The 14,309-nt window shown below is 42.0% G+C and overlaps 1 protein-coding gene across 4 annotated transcripts in view; it reads right to left on the bottom strand.

Moving 5' to 3' along the window:
• The window catches only part of wdpcp (WD repeat containing planar cell polarity effector), an 89,626-nt gene that overhangs the window by 27,402 nt on the left and 47,915 nt on the right, over positions 1-14,309 (bottom strand). For 3 of the 4 annotated variants that reach the window (XM_084948415.1, XM_084948414.1, XM_084948416.1), the window contains exons 10-13: positions 8,982-9,585; positions 2,768-2,956; positions 2,162-2,285; positions 1,003-1,066 (exon numbers count right to left, since the gene is read on the bottom strand). In XM_084948415.1, coding sequence (XP_084804541.1) covers positions 1,003-1,066; positions 2,162-2,285; positions 2,768-2,956; positions 8,982-9,585 — 981 coding nt within the window. The remainder of the gene's footprint in view (positions 1-1,002; positions 1,067-2,161; positions 2,286-2,767; positions 2,957-8,981; positions 9,586-14,309) is intronic. The other variant, XM_084948417.1, reaches the window with a different exon arrangement.

Raw genomic sequence — 14,309 nt, 5'->3', positions numbered from 1 at the left:
TGAGTTGGGTTCCTTGCACTTTAACACTTTCTTCAACAGACAAAAAAGAAAAGATTCAGAGTTTTCATCGTTCAAACCTGACTGCTGAAAATGAATACATTATAAAAGGTGCCCAAGAAAGACAAGACTCAGTATAAAGTATAACAATAGTCTACAGACATGTGTCATACTTAATGTCATAAAGCAGGTATTTCGAAACAAATACAGGTATTGATGAATGAAGAAAAATGGAGGTAAGCATGTTACACGTCATGAAGAGTCCTAACAGGGTCTCAGGATACACGATCCCCAAATGATGAGATTTGCAGAAAACAGGTTCAGTCCATGCAGTGGTAATTTGGACTAAAATTGCAAGAAAGGGATATTTTAAACATGTGTGGTACATGCTATACCATTCTATTTTCACTGGCATATTTTAAATATCATTTAATTTAAAAGCCAATGGCATATAAATTTGAAATTTATACTCTAGCTCAAAGGTTTCTAAATTTCAGAGATATTATATGTGTACCGTAGTTTGTAAATCCCTGTTAGCCAGAAGCTTGTGGTTCAGATTCTGCTAAACACTCAATTTCACACAGTTCTTTCTACTTTTGGTTCTGCATGATGTCAGACAGAAGGGATATCCTTATATGGTCGTCTCAGATGCACAGCTTTGACTGTAAGCAACCCACTGGGTTGGGTAAAGAGTCTGTTTGTGAGCAGCATTCACTTTAAAGTAAGTTGGCTTGACAGGAAGATGGTCTCAAAAGAGCTATAAAACTGATCAGCAGCACCAAATCCCAGTTAAACATAAATATGGACGATTTTAAACCTTGAATCATTGGCTATTTTCATTAGTTCATTTGTTAAATTAGTTGATAATTAATGTCCATGGAATTATATATTTTATTTAAGAAAAAAAAGGCTTCCTTGTGGATTCTGTTTTGATGTCAATAACCCTTTTTGTGACTCTTTTCCCCCTCAAGAAAGCACATAAAAGGAAATTTTCTTTCTACTCACCATGAATAAATCTCTGGCTTCTAAATCTACAGCGAGGAGGAAGGCCTTCTCGAAACACTGGTGCCTGCAGAGAAAAAAGGAGACAGTGAAAAAGAAAGACAACACCCTGAACATGAAAGCAAAACAATCATCAATCTAAAAATACATGCTTTGAATGAAAATGTATAGTTAAATAAGTCTAAGGTACATTTACGTGCTTGCTTTGGTCTGCATGTAGACACACGCCTCAATACAGACATGCACATGCACCTCTGCATTCAACACTGTCAATAATTGAACTGAGAATAGCGAGCTCTTTTCCTATTATCCAGAATTAAAGCTGGGAGAGAGAGCTGTATCTCCCAGTACAAAACACCTCAACTTTCCCCGGCTACAGCCGACATGAAACAAACAAACACAAGCGGAGAGAGGAGGTGCGGGAAAGGGGGGCGGGGGGGCGGGGGGGCGCCTTCCTTCATTTGATGTTGATGGAGAGAAAAAGAATGCAGGTAGGTGATAAGAGAGGAGAGGACGAGGGATGCCAAACAACGCTCCAGCTCGGCTACAGAGGAGGAAAAAGAAAGAGAGGGAGAGGGAGCGGGAGGTAATTGCAGGATGGAGAGCAGTGAGCAGCAGTGTGTGGGAACAACAGGGTCTATTTCAGTCAAACAGGCGTTTCAAAAGGCTCTCATGGCAGAAGGGAAAATGAAACAACAGTCTAAACAGGTGCATGTGTGCTGCTTTGCCTTATGAATGACTCAAAGCTGCATCAGTATGTGTGTGCAATGAAATTCAAAAGCTATTTCTGATTTAGAATTTTTTTAATAGCAATAAAGAGAAGGAAATAAGCAGTGTTAAATTGTTTCTGAAAGAGGTTTTTGGATATTATTTCTTATTCTGATTCTCCACCCTGTGCTGATAAACTGCACTAAAATGTTCCAGTAATCCCTTGAAAATAGTCTGTGCATGTATTTGTCTGTGCAAAGTCTTCAGAGATCTGGAACCTGATTGAGGAATGTACTCTTAATGCTTTTACTTTTTAGATGTCTACATTTTTTTTTATTTCAGGAGAGCTATACAAAACACAGTCCTTGACCTCTTGAGGAGATGCACAAAGTAAATTTCTCCCTCAGTCCATTTAATTAAGACCACAGCAACAGCACAGAGTGAGTGGTGTTACCTGAGGAGGTGGTGAAAAAAGCGCCGGGCGTACTTGCTGATTGGCTCCCTGTACTCCAGTATCACTGTATCAGAGAGAGGCACAGGTGGGGCATAAAACACACCCAGAGCTGCTTCTAGCTGGGCTACAGACAGATCAGAAACACACACAAAATTAGGAAATGCATGTGATGTTTGCATGGAAATTAGCCAAGAATGTTTAAGGATGTGTGTTTCTAAAGCTAACAATGTAAAATTTGTTGCTCTTCTACACAAAAATGAGATTTTTATACATTTTTATTTTATAAGAGACAGTGCCAAATCAAAGGCTCACTGACTAAAAGCCAACTAAAAGCAAAAGTTAACAACTAAATGAAAGGAAACTAAGAACAGAAAAACTAAGAAAAACTAAGAAAAACATCCAAAATATATCAAATATATCTAAGCATTCATAAGGTTTAGTACATGGAGGTGCTAAATACAGCAAAATGTAGACGAAATGAAAGGTAAATAAAAAAAATCTTCAAGCACTGAAAGTCGACAGGTTAGGTTAGACTCATGAAATTTGAAAAGCAGCAATTTCGATTTGATAAGCATCACCAGGAAATGTAAAACCAATCAAAGCCACCTTCTCTGTCTGGGTTCAGCTCCATCCTCAGCAGGTGGTTGGTGACTGAGCTCAGGCCTCGGTACATCTCATCCCCCATGGTGCTCCAGTCCATGGCCTCTAGTATGCCCAGTGCCTCTCTGACTTGACCACAACGTAGCCTCTGCTGCAGCAGCTCCCCTGGACCCATCTGTCCCCCCGTGAGAGCTCCTGTCATATTGAGGAAAGGTTTGTAAGAAATAATAACAATGTGGTTAAGAAAAGACGAAGAAAAAAAATTATGAAATAATCCAGTTTTGATCCAGATGGGCATTGAATTAAGGGAAAACCCAGCAGACACAATAGGTTTCACATACATGGTTTGAGCCTAGTCCCATACTAAAACAAAAATTCAGACAAAACTACCACTGAAAAAAGATTTAAACTCTAGGGCAAGGATTTATGCATATCTGGGAAACTGAGGTTTAATCAGGTGCTGCTACATAGCACACAATTGATTCTCCAAGTCTCTCGGAGAATCAATTGGAAAGGAAGATGTTTTTTTCAAAAGATTTTCCTTATTTGGCGTTATGGTGATGGTGTATAACAAAATGGTACAAAATGTCCTGTAGGTCATTGTGAAGACCTCACTAAATGATTCACATCATTTTCAGCAACTCCTTTATGCCCTAATGGATCCTGGGAAATAGAAGATAGATGTGTTTTATTGCATTCATTCAGAACAACTTTTAAGGATCTGCATTAAGAAACCAACAAAAATACACAGACGCGGACTACACCTTTCTTGGCTGCTGCCTCAAAGCACATTGTGCGCTGTCTATCTTGCGTGCTGCACAATATCGTTTATTATTTAGTATCTACTGTTATCTACTGCTAGCTAGTTTATTGTGATGGTGCTGTTTTTTGGTTTTTTTTATTATGTTGCTCTTTGTTGTTTGCTTTCTCTTCTGTTTTTTTTTTCTCCATACAGGTGATCCAGGTGTTTTGTTTGTTTTTTGTTTTTTCCTTTCTTCCCCCCCTTCTCACCGTCTCTTCTCCCCTTTGGTTTTCTTTCTCTCCCTCTCTTTCTTTCATTCTTTCTCCCTGTCCTATCCCCCAGTCATGTCTGTCCCGTTTGTAGCAACCAAAAATAAAATAAATTCATAATTATAATAAAGGTCAATCAAATGGACCAATATGGCAAGGCCATGATGATCCACTTGGTAAAATAAATCCGCTTGGCATCTTTCTTGGCCTTAAGACAACAATTCTGATGGCTAAAGATCCAAACGGGACACAAAAAAAAAAAAAAGAAACCAACAAAAATAGGAATAATTTATTCAGTATTTCTATCTTTTGCTTCATTTTTATACCTTTTTGTTTAGTTTCTATATTTATATTTTTATATTTTTTCTAAGATTTTGATAATAGAGCAGTATGTGATTATTGATCTTTTCCTTTCCATCTATACCCAGTTTATCCAATTTAGGGTAGCGCGGGTGCTGGAGGCCTATCCCAGCTCATGAATACCAGTCCATCACAGTACTGAATGATACAGTATATTTTCATCTTTCTGTGCTACAAAGAGGGAAAACTCTCTTTAAGCTTTAACAGTTGGTGTGATAATGATTCTGTGACCGTGCAGAATAACCTGGAGGAGTTACTTAAGTTAAGTGAGTGTCCAGTGGATCAGTTCTGACTCTGAGGCAGCACTAGATTTGTTAGACCAGCATCGACTCGTCAATCAATTAGAGAGGAAGTGTGTTCAAGCCTTCATGTGTACTTTGTGTCCATCAGTTTCTGTGTGCAAATGCAAAATAAAAGCAAGCTTCTCATCCTTTAACACTGAGCAGAGTGCATGTTAGCATATGTTCAAATAACTTGCCTACATGTTATTGAAATATTTAGCTCTTTAACAGAATGGAAACCTTTTCAGGGTGTAACCAGCCTCTTATGGGGTGTGTCTGTGTGCTACTGCAAACAATATTATAACATAGAGTGACCTTTACCCCAAGATCATTTGAGGACTGCTCTGATGGACTGTACCTTCTGATCAGTGATGACTGACTGTGCTTTTGTTTGTGCAGACAAGGAACATGTTGAATAATGGAAGAATGGCATTTTGTACCCTTAACCGCAGCAGAGGTGTCTCACTCTGTTTCTTAAAGTTCAAAGCACATATACAGGTGAAGGTGTTGAATGCCAGGGGTAATTATGCTCTATTGTCACTTAATCACGAAGGTACATAATGCAGCAGATGGAGGACTCCCTGGCTCATTCTGATTTGCGTGAGACGAGTTGGTACAGGACCATGCTCTGACAGTAGTTTCACCTCACTTCTGAACTAATAGCCTTTTTCACATGCATGCAACATTTAACACTCTGCTGTGTATGTATTAAAGTGTATATATTTACCAAACAATTTCTGGACATGGCTAGTGGCATAATAGTTGATCACTGACAGCAGTACAGTCAATGGGCCATGCTGCAGGCAGGCAAGAAAAACTCACTACTGTTTCTAGTCTAATTAGTATCTGTAGGGCAGGGGGATGGTATGAGCAATTAAAATGACAAGCTGGCAATTAGCAAACCACCAAATCCCCTAAAGAGTGGGCTAATGTGGCTAATACATCAGCTGAGTTGCTTGTGTGTGATTTTTGGGTACTGTATGTGTTTAACTGCATGTATGAGTCCAGGAGTTGGGCGCTGACATCTGACGCAGACAATGGATCACACCTGTCCACACTGACTTATTTGACTGTGCACAAACAACACTGAGCAGGACAAGATCAGCACCAGCATGGAGAAACACAGAACGTAGCATAAACATGACTAAAAATATGAAAGACCTTGGTCTAAAACATAAAAAACCAAAACGTGTTAACTTGGAACTATTATGTCACATAAACTCATTAGCTACTGAACTTCACATTAGCACAATAATCTAAATCAGCCAATCATATGGCAGCAAGTCAATTAATTTAGGCATTAGGAAGGTATGAAAAAAAGTTGCCTTGTCTGTTGAGTCTAGATTTCTATTGCAATATTTAGATGGTAGGGTCACACTGGCTTGAGTCAAACGTCAGTTTGATGTTGTAGGTGGTGTAAAGGTGTGGGGGGATATTTCCTTGGCAGACTTTGGCTCCTTAGTACCAATCTAGGGGTTTCACTCAGGCACAGTATTAGGCAAATGTGGATTTTTTTTTTTTAGAAGTGAGTATTAAGTAAAGCTACTGGAGTACCTACTCAAGTAAGTACTTCTGGCCACAGATGGCTCCATCCTCATTAATCAATGCTGGGTACTGGCAGGAGGAGTGCACTGGCTTATGAGTGAGCTTGTGTTTCATCTCTGGTTTGGTGTCAGTTGAATATAATAACCACCACACTGTGGAAACACATGCAGAACTGAGGACAATGGGACCCATATAAAACGTCTATGATAGGCTATGCTTCAAGTTTTAATCAGTTTTAAGATCAACTTTTTGTCTCCAAAAACAAGTCAAAGAGCCCATTCTCTCTGGGAAGACAATGATGAAGTAGCTTTTGGTCGCACACATGAAATGTGCCACAAATCCTTGAGCAACAAATACAAAAACAAAAGGAAAAATCTAGCATGTGAAGTAATGTATCTGGTTCCTCTCACACCTCTGCACAGGTGGCTAATAACGGTGTGCAGTGGGTGTGAGTGTCAAAATCTATAGATAATGGCAGAAGCTCCCTATAAAACACTGGAAACGAGTGGGGATTTCTGATGTTGCGATCAAACATGTAATTTTGACAGACCATAAACCCATCTTAGAAATGATGGATAACTCCGCTCACTAATTTTGACAAACAATATATGCCAAGCTAGATGAGTATGAACCCTACTCGAGCAGCAGATCAACAAACTCACTTCCAAGTCACCTTGATGACCTAGTGAATTTTTTTATTGCCAATGAAAGAAGCATTAGCTTGGGTTCATTCTCCACACACAGTTACATCATTGTCCTTTAATATTTCTCTGTTTTCCCATCTGTACAAAAAAGAGAAATTGCTATTTTTTCTTGGGTGCTGTGCAGCACATTCCCCAGTCTGCCCCTCCACAGCCTGTACCAGTGCAGGCCCAGCCATGGCCAACGTGTGCCCAGATGAGATAACTCGGTGCAGGCAGGGGGGTGGGGGTGGGAGGGGGCACCAGGGAGGGCTGCCTCCTATGGAAAAGAGAGAACTTGGAGCTTGGCCAAGTCTTTCTTCCTAACCGCCTCACGACTCACTCCTTCTGTCATGTAGCGGGCCTTATGAAACAAGTCAATACAGAGAAGAAGCAAACAAATGAGTTGGAGTGAAAGTCTGTGTGTGTGTGTGTGTGTGTGTGTGTGTGTGTGTGTGTGTGTGTGTGTGTGTGTGTGTGTGTGTGTGTACGAACAGAAGCACAGAAATAGAAGAATACACACATGTGTGAAGGGGGGGAGAATTATCATGGAGAAAAGACGTGCAGTGACTTTCTTCATCAAATACTTGGCAGACGATCAGAGGAGCGGAAGCTATTGTTGGAAGACACCCTCCTCTTTCCCTGTGCACACAGGCAAACACAGTCAAACACACACACACCCCTCAAACACACATTTCAAATGCACACTTCTACTACCTTCCTCCCTCCACCCTCACTCTCCTGCTTTCAAACTTCGGTAGAGAGTTGCGTGCCACTGTCACATCTTCTTTCCAAAGTCACAATTAAAGATGCTGAATACGTGTGTGTGCTTCGGAGGGTGAGGTGGCTGCTTCGTAAAAATTTTGATTGGCAAACTTTATCTGGGGACCCCGAGGGACTTCGCAGCCACTGTAAACGATTTATCGGAAAAATGCATCCCAGAATGCTCCTCGGGGGCTCGTGCCCCGGGGCGATTATTGAATGACCTCTGAGAGCGTGACTCCCGCTAACCTTCCCGCCTGTCAACAAATTAACTTCCTTCAGGAGTGGAAAGGTACTGGGACGACCAGCTTGACAGCACTATTCACACAGGCGGGTTCAGACACAGCTTCAGATCCAAAACAGAACGAGAGTGTCTGAAGGGAGGAAGGCACCTTCATCAGGAAAGGGAGGCTGTGCCTGAAGTGTTTTCTACTTGGAACTGTGTAATGTAAAATTTAAACAAATGTGAGGGAACTTATTCTTGGCAGAAGGAGTAAGAAATACAAAGAACTCAAAATAGGAAAACAGGTAAAACAGGAAAAATGGATCTCATTATCCATCTGTTTTACACATATGTTTATTCCAAGTGGCAACCTCCAGGGCTGAAAAGCAGGTCAAATGTCAAAAACTGCAATAGCCTGAGTGGCCACTTGAGGCTAACTTGCGAGAAAAAAAAAGTTAATCTCCATGAATTAGAAGTTAAAATATTTAACTTTACAAAGTTCAGAAAAGGTTTTGGGGTCCTTACAGCACATTTGTTGAGGCCTCAGTTACATGGAGTGTTGTACCAGGAATCTCCCTGTGATTGCTTTTGCTATGGTCAACCGTACCTTGCATGGAAGTCACTGACTTGTCTGCAAATACTCAAACTCACACTGTGTTTGCTTTCAAAATAAAAGATGTGCTTTACCCCTGCAACCATATAAAAAAGTGCAACTTCTACTCTGCAGGCAAACGGTTTCCATTTCCAGTTTGCGTTGCACTCTTCAGTTCCATGACAGCTGAACATAGCTTTGTTGCCAGCTGTTTGCAGGCAAGTTGGCATCTTCTATGCAATCTATAGATGACTGCGGCAACTTACTACTCACCAGCTGATCAGGGAACCCACTTTTCTCCCTAGCAACCAGTGATTACCACGAGGGTCATTAACCAGTCTCTAGGCCTCCAAAACGGAGGCCTTAAACTTTAGACTTAGGTTTACGGTCAGTAGCATGGCCACTTCGAGGAGGTTGAACCTTACAAGATGCCTCCTCTAATCAGTTTTTCTGGTGTTGGTTTGTTTTGGAGCATTTGTATAGCAATTATCTGAAGCTTATGTCTTTTTGTGCCATTAATTGTCCTAACATCCAAGAAGAATTTTAGTGCATGAGATTCTGCTATTTAATTTATATGTGTTAAGTTAGCACGAGTTAGCCAATATCCATGGTTTGTAGATCTATCAAACAGTCTCAGCATACTAGCAATATGCATCTTTTATATAGCCCTTGTTTTTTTCCTATACAAGATTGTGGTGATTGACAATAACAAAACATTCCTCATAATTTCAGAAGACCATTTTTTGTCCAATGTTATTTTACCTACCTAGTCTAAATCTCAAAGCTGCCAGTGGTCCACCATGAAAAGAAAGTGTGAGCATATCTGTCCCCTCTGGGCCTCCATCCAAGCCAGTCGCCCATTGCAGTCCTGCCAGGCCTCCAGAACAGCGCAGGTGCTGAGCTAGTCTTAACGTGGGAGCTGAAGCTACCTCCTCTGATACGAGTGCCATATTTACAGGTGCCAAGCCCACATCAAAGCACATCAGCTCCTCCTGTCCTCCCCCTACCATGACAACAGCCCCAGCAGGGTGCCAGGCGAGGAGGGTGGCCGGCACGGGGCATGAGGCTAGGAAAGAGATCCCGCGTCGTTGGTCGTACAGGACTAAGGAGGAGTCACTTAAGCCAAGAAGCAGAGTGGTCTCAGAGGGGTGACGCGAGCAGGAGACTGGGTGAGATGACAGCGGGATTCGGGTGACTGAAAGGCGGTGCAGGCGTCCTCGTGCACATTCATACACACAGGTATCAGCCCAGGACTCCTCTCTGAATCCCTGAGGCCCTGCAGGTAACTCCACTGTTAGGACCTGGTAGGGCTGGAGCAGGCTGAAGCGGCAGTCCAGAGGGTTGCCTTCAGTGTGGACTGAGCTTAGGACCTGAAGGAGAAAAAAGTTAGAGAGGACAAGGGAACAGCTTCAGAAATAATGGCATGAAGAGAAATTTCGAAGTTGAAGAAAAATGATCTTGTAATCTTGTTTTGCACGGCTATATCCTGGCATGTAATGTTTCCACAGGAAATGGAAGCATGTGTGAAGGATCGTGGTTGTCTGTTGATCTGAATCTACGCCTGTCTACAGACATCCCCGGTGGAGGCTTCACAGTTTGGTCTGGCAAATTCCTTTCTGAGATGGAATCCATATATGAAAATTAAGTACACATATTCACAGAGGATGATTTGTAATAATAATTTGCTTGACCCAAGATGCCTCATTTGCTGTTCAAACTTTCTGTTTACAAGAGGCAGCCAATCAGAAGACAACTGGATTTAAATCGGCATGTTTCAGACCGGACATGAACTGTAGGGGGCCACCAAGGCCCAGTATGAGGAAAGGATTATTTTAAACAGTGAATCAAGCAAAGCTACTGTAATAAAGAGCAAGAACAGCAATGTGGAGTTTGAAATCAACATAGTCCTCCTTCCTGATACAGGCATGCCAGCATGCTGAAACAAGATTTGAAGGATGATGTCTTCTCTCAGTGTCGAGGAACTAAAACATTACTGTAAACTTTAGGGGAAGAGGATGGAAAAAATACTTCCTCATGTCTCTGCATCTACTGTAGATCAAGTGTATTTTAAAAAAAATGTTTTTATCAGTCTGTATTCATCATCAAAGATCTTGTAATTTCTGTTGCTGTTTTAACATGCTCTTCAACTTGAAACCTGTTTTGTGCTGCAACTGTTATTGAACTAACCTGTTTTGGAATAAAACGGCAGAGACAAAGACAGAACACGTGAGAGAAAGACAGAAATGAGTCATGCCGTGGCAGCAGCCCCAAACCCCCTGGAGATGGAAGAAATGGAGCCTTCCATATTGCTCATAAACACCCAGCTGTCAATCAAGACAGCTAATGATAAGAGCTCTATTTTAACTCAAGGTCAACAACATCTTCTCCCTAAGCATGCCATGGCTTGGCACATAATGATAAACAACCTCCTCTGTTTACCTGTGTGAGGAGCCAAGAGCTCAGCAATAGACATGGCAAATGACAAGAAAAGGAGCCCTTTTCACTGGATACATGAAGAAATCTTGAATTTTTTTGACCAGTGGTCAAATGCAAAATGTAGATTATTTCTGCCTGGCCTACAACCAGTTTGCGTGGGTACAATGGTCCTGCTATGCAAACAAGCACTGACATTGAGGGAGACAGGCCGTGTCACGGGTGGTAGTGTCGATAAACACCCACAAGAAACCTGGAACAGTACGTGGATGACAGGAAAACACAGGCTGTACTAAACATCAGTCCAACAGTTACACAGTCACTAAAAGAGCTTTTTAGGAAGGATTTCACCTTACCAAAGCCTCTATCAGAGCCCTGCATTGACCGTGGCAGCTTTGGCTAAATGAGCCCATTTCTTTTCGCCGTGTAGACAGAAAGAAGGATCGGCTGCCTGCCTGCCTGCCTTCCTTTCCTTTTGCAAAGCTGCTCGGCCCAGTTTTTTGGCAGGCATTGCCAAAAAGGGACTTAGAGGGAGGAAGGCAGGTTTTTTTTTCTTTTTGCCTGCCCATGGTCTACAGCAGGAGAGAAGCAGATGACTGTCCTCCTGAAAGCTTTTTTTCCTCCCTATAATCCCCCAGAGCTAGCTCCTGCTGCACCCCAGGGGGTGGGTGCTGCGTGTGAATGTGTGTGTTTATTTGAAGCAGCAGGGTAGAGGGGCTCAATTCATGTAAAAGGTGGTGTATCCTGGGGCTGGTGCAGTTCTCTGGATAGCTTAATTTCTGCAAAGTGACACATGCGTGAAAATAAACTAGCACACAAATGCATAGCAGGTGAGGGTCCATCGTATTCACCCTACAGAACGCTGGACTCATAAGACCTACCTCAGTGCCACAAACCGTGACACCCCCCACCCTTCAACTACATCTCATCCTTTCAGCTTTTCATCGCATGCCCGGCTTGCTAGTGCCCACTGCCTGCTGTGAGCCTGCATGCCACCATGGCACCATCGGGGGGCTGAGGTGCAGCTGACTCAGCTCCGTTTCACCTGACAGATGACCCTCCAAGAACAGGGATCAGAGGGCAGAGGCAGCTAAAGTTCTGAGCCAACAAATAAATACTACATGGGCGGATTCAACCTGCAGCAGCCAATATTTACATTTTTAAAAATGTACAATGTGCACAAAAAGCATGTATGACATGAGAAAATAACAGCATGTTCAACCCAAGTTGGGATATTCATAACACAGCTGATGATAATTGCTTTATTACACTCTCAGCCCCTCTATAAATATTTCTGACCAACATTATTCACAGTTTAAATATTAAACCAGCTTTAGCACCATTGCACATAATATTCATCATCTAATCCTGCTCTGTGGCACATTTAATTCAGAATTGGTATCAAGAAAGTAAAAGAAAAAGATTAAAGTCACTAGAAAAGTGGATTATGGAAGTCAGAATCCAGGCTACTGAACTGACTAGTGTTTCAATAGAGACAGTGGCTGTGAAAAGTCCCTGAGTCTATCAATCCATGAGTGGCTGCAGGTCATAATCCCATAACCCCCCCCTCACCAATAAAAATATTTAAGTTATTTAAGACAGCAGTCCCCAACCTTTTTTGCGCCATGGACCAGTTTATGTCCGACAATATTTTCCATGCACTGCCCTTTTAAGGTGTTGCGGATAAATACAACAAAATAAAACCAGTAATTGTACCCAAAAAAAAAGAAGATTTATTTATAACACACGGGAAAAGACCCAGGGAAACCGAAAAATAACACTAAAAACCGTTAGAAACCCTGAAAACCATGAATTTCACTCCCGAGCCTCAACTCTCGTGGCCCAGTACCAAATGACTCACAGACCGGTACCAGTCCGCGGCCCGGGGGTTGGGGACTTCTGTTTTAAGAAGTTCAAAAAACACAAAGATCGAGAAGAAGTGGCAATCCTGAACAGTTGACTGCTGAAGTGAGCAGATGATGGCTCCGTTAAACTGTAGGAGGTGATTAGCTGCCACAGTGTGAGCCCACTATTCCCCTAGTGGGCTCACAAAGATGCTCTGACTTTAGGTTTATCACACAATCACGCTCTCTCTATTTGAGTGGTCTCATCCATTTTCCCCAATCTTAATGTGATGCATATGCTACGACCTCAAACCAGTTGGACACCTCAAGGAGATTTTTGGCTGATTTGTTGAGAGTGCATTATTGGTACATTCATCAAAACATTAAGGGGGTAGCATCTCTTGGAAGAGTGGTCTTCCATCCCTCCAGTACTGTGTTTGGTTATATATCTGTCACTCTTTTGTATTTCATATAGTTACAATGAATATTCTCATGGAGTGCCGTCATTTCACCATTTCACTGTTTTATGCATTGACCTTTGTATTTAACTATGTTGTATTTACTGGCCTTAAGTATAATAGTACAACATGCCTCAAATATTTTAGTGGATGCATTTGATAGTGCTAAAAGCGACATTCAGTGCCAGAAGCACCCACACTCCTACAGCCAGTGTAGTTGCATTGTAACTCCAGGTAATCTTTAAGTCGAAGGTACGCCTCATATTCCATCATCTGGACTGAGCAAAGTCAAGCAAAATGTCCCTGAAGGCAACACAACTGATTAGGAGATTTAAGAAAATTCAAGACTTGCAGGGTTATGGAGGTTTCTGCCTTTCAGGGCCAAAATATAATCTTGAAATGCTAACATTACTCTAAAGACCAGAAAGGAAGAAAGACAAACGATAAAACTGTTTACCTGCAGTTGGCTGTGTGATCTCTACAATAAGATGTAGGTGATGTGTTACTCTTTAGATTTTAGACAGACTTAGCATAGCACAGTAAATATTTACAAATCACTGGGACTTCATCATTTACAAAGACAAATCTTTTTCACCTCTTAACAAGCTGCCCTTAAACAACAATCGACCTGTAAAAAAGGTGGGGTCGTAATGTGTCCAGAAAAGCAAAGCTTTGTTTGCCTGTGAACTCTTCAGAGTATATTGTGGCATGTGAATGTACAGCATTCCCTAAATCTGGGAGCATAAAATAAAAAATGATGAATCAGGTCAAGAATGAGAGTGAGCAAGGGAGTGAACAGATGTGCAAAAGAGAGACAGAGAAAAAGGGATGCAGACAGAAATATGTAGAAAAGATGATGAGAAAGAGTGGAAATGGAAAAGAATAAAGAGAGGAGAAAGATGCAAAGAGAGCAGAGACAGGGAGAGAGGGAGACAGACACAGAGAGAGAAAGAAAGACTTCTAGTAAGTAGCTTTCTCCTGGTTATTGGTTTCAGTGACTGGTCAAAACTATTCTTCTCCATTCTTCTCCTCTCTCTCTCTCACCGGCACCTTTTTTCCCCCTCCATGGCGTGAAAGATAAAGCGGACGGGCCCAACTGTGTGGCTGGCCCTTGTTCACAGCAGTGGCCTTTTGAAGCCAATTTTCCAGCTCACGGAGCAGAGAAAGACAGGGAGAGACGGATAGAGAGAGACGGAGGGACTTGGAGGAGAGTCGAGGGATGAGGGGTGTTTGGGGAGGCGGAGGGGGGATAGCTGGGTGGGACTGGGGAAGTTTTAGGTATGTGATTTGGGGTTAGAGTTGAAGTACTGATGTGAGAAAATGCACAGGCACAGCGGGATTACGAACCAAAATATTCCT

Source organism: Perissodus microlepis, chromosome 13 (assembly GCF_051167445.1).
Source record: "Perissodus microlepis isolate ML-2025 ecotype Zambia chromosome 13, ASM5116744v1, whole genome shotgun sequence".
Lineage (NCBI taxonomy): Eukaryota > Metazoa > Chordata > Actinopteri > Cichliformes > Cichlidae > Perissodus > Perissodus microlepis.
Note: the sequence above shows the minus strand (reverse complement) of the source record. Positions and strands in the feature narration are given on the sequence as shown.